At 38.6% G+C, this 13,162-nt stretch overlaps 2 protein-coding genes across 3 annotated transcripts; one reads left to right on the top strand and one right to left on the bottom strand.

The window, feature by feature from the left end:
- Positions 1-5,356: 5,356 nt before the first annotated feature.
- Positions 5,357-6,984, top strand: LOC122017957 (WRKY transcription factor WRKY28-like). Its single transcript, XM_042575684.1, has 3 exons — positions 5,357-5,802; positions 5,910-6,026; positions 6,120-6,984. The coding sequence occupies exons 1-3, from the start codon at positions 5,410-5,412 to the stop codon at positions 6,456-6,458; spliced, it is 849 nt and encodes a 282-aa protein (XP_042431618.1). The 5' UTR covers positions 5,357-5,409; the 3' UTR covers positions 6,459-6,984.
- Positions 6,985-9,014: 2,030 nt separating this feature from the next.
- LOC122015086 (two-component response regulator ORR24-like) lies at positions 9,015-12,720 on the bottom strand. 2 transcript variants are annotated; one of them, XM_042571766.1, is made up of 6 exons: positions 12,102-12,720; positions 11,693-11,845; positions 11,135-11,530; positions 10,961-11,037; positions 9,461-10,735; positions 9,015-9,245 (listed from the first exon to the last, which is right to left on the bottom strand). In XM_042571766.1, exons 1-6 carry the CDS (start codon positions 12,226-12,228, stop codon positions 9,162-9,164), a joined length of 2,112 nt encoding a protein of 703 aa, XP_042427700.1. In that variant the 5' UTR covers positions 12,229-12,720; the 3' UTR covers positions 9,015-9,161. The 2 variants fall into 2 exon arrangements, with proteins under 2 accessions (XP_042427700.1, XP_042427699.1); XM_042571765.1 differs by having other exon boundaries at positions 9,015-9,248; positions 12,102-12,715.
- Positions 12,721-13,162: the final 442 nt, after the last annotated feature.

The raw sequence follows: 13,162 nt of genomic DNA, 5'->3' as shown, positions 1-13,162 counted from the left end.
TTCTTGTTATAAATAATTTTCTAGATTTCAGTTCTAGCTGGTCACTAAACACTCGGGTCTTATCCTATTGGCAAAACGCAAAGCTGACGATGACATGATCCACATCTAAAAGCGCAACGCGGTCGCCAACGCATCCACGTGGACGCACACTCATAATTTAGACAAAGCAACGTGTCCAATATAATTCTATGCGCGCTTGTTTTTTTCCCTTTAATTTCAATTGACGCACAAGCAACACGACCAGCCATGAGTCATGCCGTTAAAAATATATATATATATAAATTTTATTTACGTATTAATCAGGGATTAGAATTAGAGAGTGTAATGTATTATTAAAAAAAATATTAATTAATGAAGAATATAGAGCTCATTTTTATTTATCAATTAATTAGAAATTTAGAATTTGAAATCTAATTATAGTATTATTAAGAATTTTTTTTTATTAATAATTTTATTTTATTTTTTTAATCATATATATTAAAATTGATAATACTGTAAACATAAAAAATAAAAATTCTATAAATATTTTGGACTGATAACCTTACAAAATATATTTTTCTTAATTTTTTAACAAACATCAATATGATATTAAATTTTGTTTTTTTTAATAAGAGGGAGACTCTGAAGAATATACGATCATCCGCATATAGTAATTTAACGCAGGTGCACGATGACACGCATATATACATCTCCATATCAGCGTCGAAACGGATAATCTTAAGAATATACGTAGATACCTAGGTCGCTCGACCCTATCTATGCGGTCTTCTAGTAGTTGTACATTTATTTTGCGCCGCCGCCGAAAACGACCGCACAAGGCTGAGTATGTCATGTGTTTGCGTTCAGCATTTAAAATGGAAAAAAGGCGTCGGCGACGACGATTCCATAAATTTTGTCAAAAATTGCGTGCCAAGTCGGTGAACCGCATACGTCGAAGCATGCGACCTCTCATGACTTCCTTTTCACGACTCGGATGGCGAACGCCTCGGACGACCTTGACTTGGCCGACACCATGAATGTAATTTCTCGATTGGACCGTTCACGGAGGAAAACAGATAAAGTGGCGATTGATTTTGGGTTAAGTTCCGGATGAGACAATTTTTATAAGATTTATAGTATGAAATGAAATATGTCCTCGTGCTAAATTGATGAATGATATATTTATCATAGCATAGAGATTAGTTTTTGATAAATATATATATAAAAAAATTCTTTTCATTTCCTAATTATTTAATAATCGATTATAAATTAATTCTATAATTTATCTTCTTTCTTTCATATAATCTGAAAGATATAATATGAGAGATGTCATAAATATAATTATTTTTATGATGAAAGATTTAAATAAATTGAATATCGTAAAGGGTTCGGTTTGATTTTATTATGATGCTTTTTTAATTACATGTTCTCCAACTACTAACTTTTTATTTTTTATTGGCAAGTATGAAATTCTTGGTCCTTAAATTGCTTTCTTTTGTCCAAGGGATTGAAAATTAGCTTTTTATTTATTCTCCTACACTTGTTGCACAAATTTCAAAGTAATGGTAGCCAACATTAGAAATTGAAATTAATTAGCTTAGAATATTGCAATTTTTCAACAATACTTTACTATCTATAAGCATATACATACAATCAAGTAATTGAAAATCTAATTAGCTTGTTAAGTTCTTCAACAAATTTCACATCAACATGCAAAATTCATCTTTTTCATAGTGAGTGATATGATGCATAAAGATGAGGTCTGATAAGATTAGACAGTTAAAAGGTAAGATGATGTAATAATCAGAAGTCAATAAAATGTCACAAGTAAGGATGATCAAAAGTTAGAGGGAGGTGACAGTCAGTAGATAGGAGAGGAAAGAAGGAGTTAGACCGTCTGACGTCATCTAGCCGTATAATTCCCGGTCGAGTATCGACAGATTATGGTCATCCTAGATATGAGACACAATATGTAGCCTGGAGTAATGTCTAACCTGCCCCGACTGGTCAGGTTTCCTCAACCCGATCCACATAGCCATGCCTCATACTCTCAGTAAGATAACTCTCGGTCGGCCCTTCAGTAAATCGAGAATAAAAGATGGGGCCCTCGCCACAGATCATCTCCCTCACCAAGACTCAAGCTAGGGGTCACACCCGAACGGTCACCCCATGTTGTTCGTAGCTGAACCCGGTCAGAACAGAAAGTACTAGGCAACAACAATGTCAAGGAATCACAACCTCCTGTCAGAAAATATCTGTCATACATCAGGTAATATTCTAATGGTCTGTTATCATCTGTGAATGTAATCTTCTTTCAATCAATAAGAGGACACCACGTATTCTCCCTCACCCAACAGGCTCTGACATCCGATATTCTCTGACACTAGTCAGTCTCCAGAGATACGCATTGTCATATAAAAAGGGAGGTCCTCTCCATTGAGTAGGTATGTGCACATTCGCACTCGTCTTTTATAGTTCTTTTTCCTTTGTATAATGTTCTTCTGGGGCAAAAATATCTGACTTAAACATCGGAGGGCCTGCTCCAGAGACTTTTTCTCTAGTTTCTGGTCACTAACGTTCCGTGTGTTTATATGAGTGTGCGTAGAGTTTAAGTACCGCCGGTTTCGTCACCGTCGTCCTTCAATCCCACGTAGGGGTCCATTTTCATGGGCACATACACTTGGTATGTCCAAACCATCTCTCCGTCAACACCGATGACATCTCAGTCGAATTTTATCTGACTCAGATTTCGAATAGAATCAGTGAAAAGAATCCACAAGCTTAATTAGGTCACCTTCCATACACTGGATATAATTTTGGGACTACTACCTAATCAAGATTATTAAGATCCACTTACTGACAAAGTCTCAACCAAATTGAATTCATGGCAACAAGTTTTTTCTTCATCAAAGGCAAGCAGACAAGAATTAAGAGCGTGTGCTTACTTTCAAGATTTTATTACTCATTACTCATTATAATTGTCGTCTACCTAGTTCCCTCATAAGTGATAGAAATATTAGATCGGAATATTTAATTTGCAAACCTACTGATTTTGGATATTGACATTAAAACTTATGTGAAGTTCTAACCAGTTGACCGTGATTCTTCTTCTTTATTTTTCTAATTTTTTTGGTTTTGAGATGAACTGAGTAGAAATGCATAATATTCATCTTTCATTGTTATATCTAAAATTTTATTTGGGTTGGCGATTGATTATAAGTTGATGTTATAATTTATCTTTCTTCATGTAACTTAGATTGAAAACAAACGGCGAGAAAGTGAACGAATGTAATCAATTTTTTGCTAAAATAGAACTTTTATTTGGTAACATTGGAGTCTGTACATTTAGTTCCTAAAGATAGATGAGATTGCTTCTTAGTTTTAATGATTCCACAACATGGGTATGTACTAAAGCTCAAGCATGGTTATTGATACGATGAATAGGAAAAAGGCATCCCAAGGGGTTTAGGGGTTAATAAGCTTGTATAAATCACGATCAAAGTTCACGATAAGTCAAAAAGTTGAATAGTTGGCTTAGTAGGGTCTCATACTCCTAATCGGCCTTGCCGATTGAACAGGCTCTCCATGGGCTTCACTCCTGGCTTAGATTGAACTCATTCGGGACTCAGCTCTTCTCTCTCTCCCGATCAACCCTGTTGATCGGAAAGGTTATCCTAAGCCCCACTCTCGTAAGGACTGGACTCACTCAGGACTCAACTCTCCTCTCTCTTGATCGGCCCTGCCGATTAGACAGGCTCTCCATGAGCCTATTCCTAGCGCAGACTATATTCGAACGGGACTCTATTGTCAATCTCCCGATCAGCCCTGTCGATCGGGCAATCTCTCAATGCCCCAATGTTATACTCTTGGCTCAGACTAGATTTTGCTCCCTGTTTTTTCCAAATCAGTCCTTTCGATCGAACATACCATAAAAGAATTAATATTGACTTGTTAGACAACCCATAAAACTGTGCACCCTTTAGGGATTTTGCTATGACCCAGTTAGGCCATATATAGAAATGAGTTATCTGAGATGCCCATCTTCTAGCTAACAGCCCAAGAGGCCTCCCAGCTCAAAAGTTCAGTTAACACGTAGATACTTATATGATACACCTTTTCCATAATTATGTAATTGATGGATGTGGTATAAACATAATAACAGAACAGACTGATCGATTGCACGATAATACTTCATTAATGTGGAGATTACGAGAGACATTTTAAAAGGAGGGTCATTCTTTGTTGGCATAGGTACGTTACCTATGTGCACATACATACACATCTCCTTCTATTTTTTTGTTGCTTGATGTCATATTGTGCCATCATCATTGCTGATTTGATCATCCGAGTAGCTGCACCATGGATCCTCCTTGGCTTATTTACTGACAATTTCCTTCTCATCACAGGATTTCTTGGAGGCAGTCAATTTGAATACCATATCACCGACGGTCCATGTTACGTTGATCGCTTTCGGACCGGATCGATTATAGTTATTACAAATGTAGAGAGATGATTGTAACTTCCAAAATGAGGAACCTTCGCTCTTATACTTAATATTAAATTGCATGGTTTAAAAATATTATAGTCAAGTCATAAGGATAAACAGCTACTAGACCTAGCCAACGTTATAGGATCTATCCATTGTCAAAGTCTCAACCAAATTGGACTCTTGGTAACAAGTATTTTAACAAGTATTTCTCCCCATCAAATTAAAGGCAAGTAGGTACTTATTCAAATTGTGTTTAATTTTTTCTTCATAGTTTGTTATTCATTATTCATGCACCTAATTCCCTCTAACGCGATACAAAAATTAGATCACCAATGTTTGATTTGCAAACCTACTCATTTGAAATGTATAGGCATTATACAAATAGTGGTGGTTGTTCACCACTTCCAATTCTCTATTTTTCTTTTTTTTTTCAAAATTGTTAGGCTTGAATTGAATTAATTGAAAAATCAGATACAAGGTATTATTATATATCTAGAGAGAGTAGAATTTAGCCAACTCCTGACATACATCAAATGGGAAGTTTCCAATTTGTCTTCATTACTTGAATAATTTTGTTATGCAGCAATAAGTGGACTTGAATAATCTCCCATTCAATCTGACTGTAGTCCAATCCATCAAATTGGTTGATTGTTTCTTTGAAGATCAAATTAATTAATTACATAACTCTTTCTCTCTTACCATTGGTTTTGAATCAAATATTATCTCGATTTTCTAATTTATCTTATAGCCGGAGGTGCTTACGTGGTAGAAGATGATTGGCTTGTCCCTGTTTTGAATCTTTCCTAATTTGCAAGTCTCTGCCGTATCGCATCTAACTGAAATCTTTCTATATATTCCACCACCAATTCCAATCTCCCTTTCGTGCCTTTCTCTTCTCTTCTCTTCTCTTCTCCACTGCTACGGCTGCCCTTCCCCTCGCCATGGACTGCAAGTGGCTCGACCTCGACCTCAACCTCAGCTCCCTCCACGACCCTCCGGCCAAGTGCGGCGCCGACGACGCCGACCGCCCCGCGGCGAAGCAGGTGAAGGAGCTGGAGGCGGAGCTGGGCCGAATCTCCGACGAGAACAAGCGCCTCAAGGAGATGCTCGCCTCGGTGGCCGCCAACTACAGCGCGCTGCAGGGGCAGCTAGCGGAGCTCTCCACCAAGGCCTCCTCCTCCTCCGAAGCCAAGCGGAGGCGAAACGCCGTCGCCGAGTGCTGCACCTCCAGCGAGGAGGAAGAGGACTCCGGCGGCAAGCGCGCCAGAGCAGAATCCTGCAAGCCGCTGCTCTCCAAGCGCTACGTCCGCACTGACCCGTCCGATTCCAGCTTGGTAATTGCAACATTAATTGATTGATTATCCCAAACAGTCTCGATCGCTCTGCTCGTTAACTAACTCGGTCGATCGCTCCTCTGTTCTTGAATCACGACGATGATCAGGTGGTGAAAGATGGGTATCAATGGAGGAAATACGGGCAGAAAGTGACGAGAGATAACCCCTGTCCCAGAGCTTACTTCAGATGCTCCTTCGCTCCATCTTGCCCTGTCAAGAAGAAGGTGAGCTGAGTGAGTTCAGCAACAGATTCCCCTCGAAGTCGAATCAAAATCTGTTTTTGATCGACTCGGATGATGAATTTTTGGGGGTTTCAGGTGCAGAGGAGCCCAGAGGACACGTCCCTGCTGGTGGCCACCTACGAGGGCGAGCACAACCACGGCGGCCAAGCTTCTAACTCCGCGTCCAGCTGCGGCGCCATCAGCTCGGCCCACGAGCGGACCCCTCCTCCTCTTCCTTCTCCGACGCCGAGCAAGATGATGCTGGAGTTTGGGCCGGTGAGACTGCAGCAGAAGTCGGAGTCGCCGCCGGAGCTCCCCCGGAGCCTGGTGGAGCAAATGGCGGCGTCGCTGACCAACGACCCAACCTTCAAGGCCGCCGTCGCCGCGGCCATCTCCGGGAGGATGTTCCAGCCGCCGCCGCCGCCTCCAATGTGATTCTTCTTCTATTTCAATTATTTTTCATCGAAAAAGACAGATTTAGATGATCGCGGAGAGAGCGATCGAGATGGTGTTGTGAATACGAATCTGCCGGCCGGCAAGAACTAGGATTTAGATTTTGGAGCGATGCAATTCGAGTTCACAAGAATTATGATCATGGCAAAATTCGATTTCCCTTTTAGTGGAAATATGGAAATTATAATAGATTCTGATACAATTTTAGTAGAATTAATTAATTGGAACAAAGTATGACAATTGGACAAGTACAGAGATCTGGGAAGCTTCCTTCCTCTTGCCACCATATCTAAGACTAGATTGGCGGCTGCTCACGACAAGTTTGCAAAAAGTCAACGAACCGAGTCTGCCGTCAAACACGTGTGGTTGGATTTCTGGTCAAGCAGCTGGTTTTGGTCCCACTGATTTGGGAAAAAGTAGATTCATTGTATTTGTATTCTGTATTTTGAAATAATAAGCGAATGCCCTGTATGTGGAAATTGGAATGATGAAAAAATATTGATAAAAATTATCAATATGTTTAAAGAAATTTTAAAAACTGGTGGCAAATTTAAACTTGAATTTTGTCCATGCTCCAACATTTGATATCAAGAAATAATAAAGGTAACCCCATTCTAATAATACCTTTCTGTGAATTTTAATTTTAAATCTTTAATAAAAAATATTCATTATTCATTATTTATTGCAACTAGTTACTTTGCCGGTCAATCTTGTACACTCCTAAATAGTCATGTTGTTGACATGGTCAACAGATGAAGGAAGAAGGTGAAGTAGATAGAGAACTTAAGGTTTTATTAGTCTTACTTAGCTACTATATTAAAAGGTGAAGTTGCTCTCTTGACGGCTCTTTTAAGATGTTTCAAACATTTTTTATATGAGAGAGATCCAATATGACATTTTCATATCGGTCCCTCCATAGTTTTGATAGCTATAGTACAATACAAGGTGGGCATCATGGAAGACAAAAGATGAGGAGAATTTTCAACGGTAAATTAAAGAAAAATCTCTAATTATAATTTTAACTATGCATATAATTCTCATGTGTAAAAAACTTTATTTTCACTCTCTATATGTAAAGTTTTATTTGCTTCAACTCCCTCGTGTAAATATCATTATCTAATTGTACCTCAGATTTTTTAGGTACAAAAAAATCTAAAAATAAGTATAATTCCTCTTAAGTTCAACACTTTAAACTAAAATTGAGTATATTTTCTATCAAAATTACCTCTTATATTTTTTAGGTATAAAAAGTCAAAAAATAGATATAATTCCTGTTAAATTCAACACTTTAAACTAAAATCGAATATATTTTTTATCAAATTGAGCACGACTTTCTAATTGTCCCTCAATTTTTTTTGCTACAAAAAGTCCAAAAATGAATATAATTCCTCTTAAATTCAGTACTTTAAACTAGAATTGAGCATGTTTTCTATCAAAATTTTCTCTCATATTTTTTAGGTACAAAAAGTCTAAAAATAAATATAATTCCAGTTAAATTCAGTATTTTAAACTAGAATATAGTATATTTTATATCAAATTAAAAATGATTTTTGTTCGTGCGTAATATAATTCCTCCTAAATTCAATATCATTTAAAGAAAATATAGTATATTTTCCATCCAATTGAGCATTATTTAAAAAAAAATCTAGTATATTTTTGATCTAATTGAGATAGAAAAAGAGTCGTACTCAATTTGATAGAAAATACATTAAATTCTAGTTTAATGTGTTGAATTTAAGAAGAATTATATTTATTTTTTAGATTTTTTATATCTAAAAATATTAGAAATAATTAGATAAATTAATGTTCATTATGTTTGATTAGAAAATGAAAATAAAATTTTTTATCAACTAACATTACAGGTAAAATTTTATTAACGATTAAGACCTGCATGTAAAATTTTCCAATTTAAATTTACAATTTTCAATGTGTTTGACTTTCAAAGCACCTGTACCTATAATAAAAGCTCAGTTAGCAAAGAATTCAACTCGCCATGTTTTGCGGAGTGATCCTTGGCTAGTTTCTCTATTTTATATGAGAGCTCTTGGCCAGGGCAACATGTTATGCTACTATCTTCTCCTTCGCATCTCAAGTTGTCCTATCCACCCTTAGGTTGCCCATTATCTTTTTGCTTCCTCTATCTCCAATTGCACCCTCCTTCAAGCAACATCACCAAGTTCATGTTCATGCCGACTGCTAATCCAATTTGTAGTTCGATTTTCATAACTATGGTTGAGCATGAATTTAAAGGGCAGGGTTTTGGGGGAAAGATTATTTCTGCGATTCGAATCCGTGACCATAAGGTCGCACGATAACAACTTTAACGCTGAGCATGATCATCAAAAATACAAACTTCAGAATAATCAATTGTTAATTTCCTACTCTACTTGCATCCCTAATTGATTTTCAACAATTAGGCACAACTCTTATTTGTGGTGTAAATTCTAGTTTTGGTAACCAAGTAGAACTCACATGTCTTTCAGCAGTGCTCTTAACCAGCAATACATGGATCGAGTATGGCATAATGACAAGCAATGATCTAGGCTAGATGTTCCCAGGCCTCACTATAGAAGTAACAATTCAGCTACATTACTCGTTCAGAATTTCAGATTCTTTCTGAAAAACAGAGATAAACTAGAACAATAAACATAAACAAGCTCTGCTACCATCAAACATAATAATCACTCAAGTCCAAAGAGAACACATGCAAGCACCGATCGAGTAGAGATCACACCCCATGTCGATATCCCCAAATAGCATGTCATCGTCCTGCTGAAAGACACATAGTCAGCGTACCATCACTGATAAATTACAAGTCTTAAATGTTTATAGTGATACAACACAATTACACAAAGAAGCTAGTTGAGATGCAACCAGTAAATTGCATTGCTTGCTACATTAACTACTAACTTGACAGACAAACGTTCGAGTAACAAACACTTCCCTGGGAACAATCAACCGGGAAACACAGAAAAGGTACTTACTGGTTTAACCATGGAATTCACCACATCAGCCAGACAGGAACCGTTGGAGTTTATGCCACTGTGCAATCTTGAGTTCTCCGATTCATATCCACCCTTAAATTTCAGCTGACCGTCAACAGTGGACCTGTCAATCATGCAATCTTGTCTGACAAGCGAAGTGCCAAAGTTTCCTTGTACTACTGCAGTGGCACCCAAGTTTTTCTCACCAACTGCAATGCCCGAAGAGTGAAACCGGGCAGTTGCTTCATCATTTCGGAGTTTGGATAGCAAAGGATTTGAGTAACGACTCGAGACAGTATTTGAATTGATGGAATAATCCCAACTCTGAATAGAGTTGTCCAAGCTGAAATTAGACGGTCTTGAATCATCGTGCACCGGAGGCATGGCCATTGTGTTCCCATTGAGTGAACGAACATGATTATTGATATTATTATTTGTGATTGCATCATGCAGTGGAGCAGCCATTGTGTTTGCAAATTCGTCAAAAGGTTTGGTCACTGCATGAGTAGTTACTGAAGAAATATTTGCTCCAATGTTCGCAGAAGACAAGGCAATATTACCGAAAGGGGCTAGGATTGACAATGAACTAGTAGGATCTTCAGTTGAACCTGAAGCGCCCTGCCATGAGCCGTCACCAGATCTATTGTTAGAAGTAAACTGGGAAATATCTTGAAGGTCGAAATCGAGAAGCTCTGAACTTGAGGGAGACATTTTGACTGAGTAATTTTGCAATCCTCCTGTTCGATTGTGCTGCTCATTAGCCTGAACAAACAGAGGGTTGGTAGTGCCAATAGGAAAAGAATTGCTTTTAGGACCAACAGTGAATCCAGAATCCGAAAAGCCAGCAGGTAATTGGTTTCTTGGTTCTTGCAGCAATTTGAGTTGTGGAAATTGTTCGGGCTCCAAATTCAAAGGCACTCCGTGCAACAAATTCATTTGGCGGTTGCCTGGCGCTACAATCCCTTGAATCCTTCCTAAATCAGTGTTACAAGGATTGCTTGTGCTTTTGTGCATTCCACAGAGCTGAACCGTTGGGGAAGGTAGTAGCCCCTGCATTGCTAGAGTCGATGAACTGTTCATTCTACCAAGAACTCCAGTTGGTTGAAGAGATCCTACTGTCGGTAGTTGTCTTGATCCCCCAATTGCATAGTAATTTCTGAAACCATTCAAAGAAGCCATATTTAGGTACGATGAGTTTCTACCTCCTACAGCTGCAACCATGCTCGCTTGTTGGCCTGCCACCACACTGAGCCTCTTCAAATAGAGCCTATATTTCTGCAATCATGAAATGCAAATGTAACCGAAACCATCAAAGAGAAGCAAACAAAAACAATAACTGACAGAAGAGTGAATCACAATTGTATTAACTCGAAGAGGGAAGCCTGTCTATTTACGTATTTAACTTGTCAAAAGCATCTATAGGTCTATGGTCAGGTACCAGCGACTTTGGCACAAGCTAATGATGTAACATATAATGGAATTAAATGTATTGCTCTATACCTGTAGATGGCTTGCAACATTTTCCCTTGTTAGGTTCTCAACATTCATAAGATCAAGGATTTTCTTTGGTACAGCCTCTGCATAAGGAAGAGCAAGAAAGGGAAAGTTTCAAATATGTCTCAAATCCCTTTTGTTCGCCGTTCTACGAAGGAAAGCAAAGACGAAGATGCTTACTGTCAATGCCCAGTTGGTTAACAGCAGCAACAAATTTCCTGTGCAGCTCAATTGTCCACACGACTCTAGGCTTTTTCAGGCTAGATGGATCATCATTCTCTATGTTGTCTTCACTATCATCTTCGTCTGCCTCGCTCTGGTCCTTCCGCTTCTTGGTGATTTTTCCATTGTGGTCATCCGCCACCCAATGGCCATCTTCTGAGTTTGCAAGAACCTTCAGGCCATCATCCCTATTGTCAGAATCGGTACCGCAACTTTTTTCAAACTTCCTCCTCCTAATGACATGTTGCCATATGTTCCTCAGCTCCTCGATCCGCACTGGCTTTAGCAGATAGTCACAAGCGCCATGGCTGATTCCCTTCATCACAGTTTGGGTTTCACCGTTCGCAGACAACACTGCACCATAACATATTAATCTCATTCTTATTATAAAAAAAGAGATTTTTATATAGGGGCATCCCAAGAACAAATTTGAAATTTCTTGAAGAGCAAAAATAATCATGATAATAACCACCATGACAATAACTACTACTGTTTGAACAAGTTACTGAGACTTACTGATAACTGGAAGGTCCATCTCGAGGCCTACGAGCTCTAGTAGCTTGAAGCCGTCCATATCCGGCATGTGCACATCACTGATAACCAGATCAAATTTGTTTCTGTTCTCTCTCATCATGTTTAACGCCGTGATCGCTTTATCAGTGGTAGTAACTAGAGAAACAATTCACACGCCCATAATTCTATAAGTTAAAATCTTGTTTTGGGTGAGAAATGGAAACAAAAAGGGAATTAAACAAACACTCAACAACAAAAAAGAGAAATAAAAGAGACCAAACAAGCAAGCGTTAATGCAGTTGAAACAATCATTCTATAGCAGTATTTTGCTTCAACAGATAAAGCGTTGTAAGATGAAGAAGAAAAGTAGAAACGATGGATAAGAAAAACATAAGAAAGATTGAGGGCAAACCCTTGTACTGGCAGCGGACTAGCAGGGCCTCCAACAACTTGAGGCAGATGGGGTTATCATCCACCGCAAGGACGCGCATGCCCACAGGAAACTGATCCCTGGTCCCCTTCCTCTCCTCCACAATCATGGTTCAAGAGAAATCCCCCACCGCTGCAAAGCAACCCCAGACAACTAAAACCCTCGGGCGGAGAAAAGCACTCGCTGCGGTCAGAGGTGGAAGAACGCCTGAGGCCGTCAAGGAGACACAAAATTGCAAACTTTGACACAAAGATGCAACCTTTGGTGGAGCAGAGAGCGAAAGCTACAACCTTTGGGCCGAAGATGCAAACTTCAGATTAGATGGAACAGGCTTTGGCGAAAAGAGGAAGAAAAAGGGTGGAGGATGAGGAAGAAGAAAGCAACAGAAGTCAAATGGGGAAAGAACAATGAGACGGAGAGGGAGGCAGAGATTTGGGTGAGGTAGAAAGAAAGGATTGAGGGTGGATGAGGAGGAACTGAGGGTGAGGATGAGGTTCCTGGTTCATGCACCCATCAATTATATGGCCACTTTCATCACTTGCCTTCTTTTGAGGTTCCTTTTGGTCATATTTCCACTTTGCCATCATCAATCATCACTGCACAATCAATGAAATTGCCATTGGTGATCAACTTGGAACTTGGAAGGGTTGGGATCTAGGGAGCTGTGGGAGAGGGAGGAAATCAGGGTTTGGCCTTTGTCCTCATCTCAATTTTGGCTCCATCCTACATATCCTTCTCTAGTTCCACTACCATCCTACATTTTCTCCTCTATTGTTATTTAACTTTTTTATGTTGTTAGAGTTGAGACAATTTTGTCATATTTTGAGATGATAAATTGTAGAAGAAATTAGAAATGTCTACATCATAATAGTACTTTCTCTTATAAACTAATTTGAGGGCATGAATAAATTTACCTTAAAAGTGATAAAAGAAGAAGTTGAAGAGGTTGATTGGCATAATTTAAGAGAATGAGATGGATGTCATCGGCAATAATCTATTTAATTCTTCCCTAACTCAATTATGCAATTTGGATTAAATTATAC

The sequence above is a fragment of the Zingiber officinale genome, chromosome 8B (genome assembly GCF_018446385.1).
Source record: "Zingiber officinale cultivar Zhangliang chromosome 8B, Zo_v1.1, whole genome shotgun sequence".
Lineage (NCBI taxonomy): Eukaryota > Viridiplantae > Streptophyta > Magnoliopsida > Zingiberales > Zingiberaceae > Zingiber > Zingiber officinale.
This window is presented reverse-complemented; position numbering and strand designations above follow the sequence as displayed.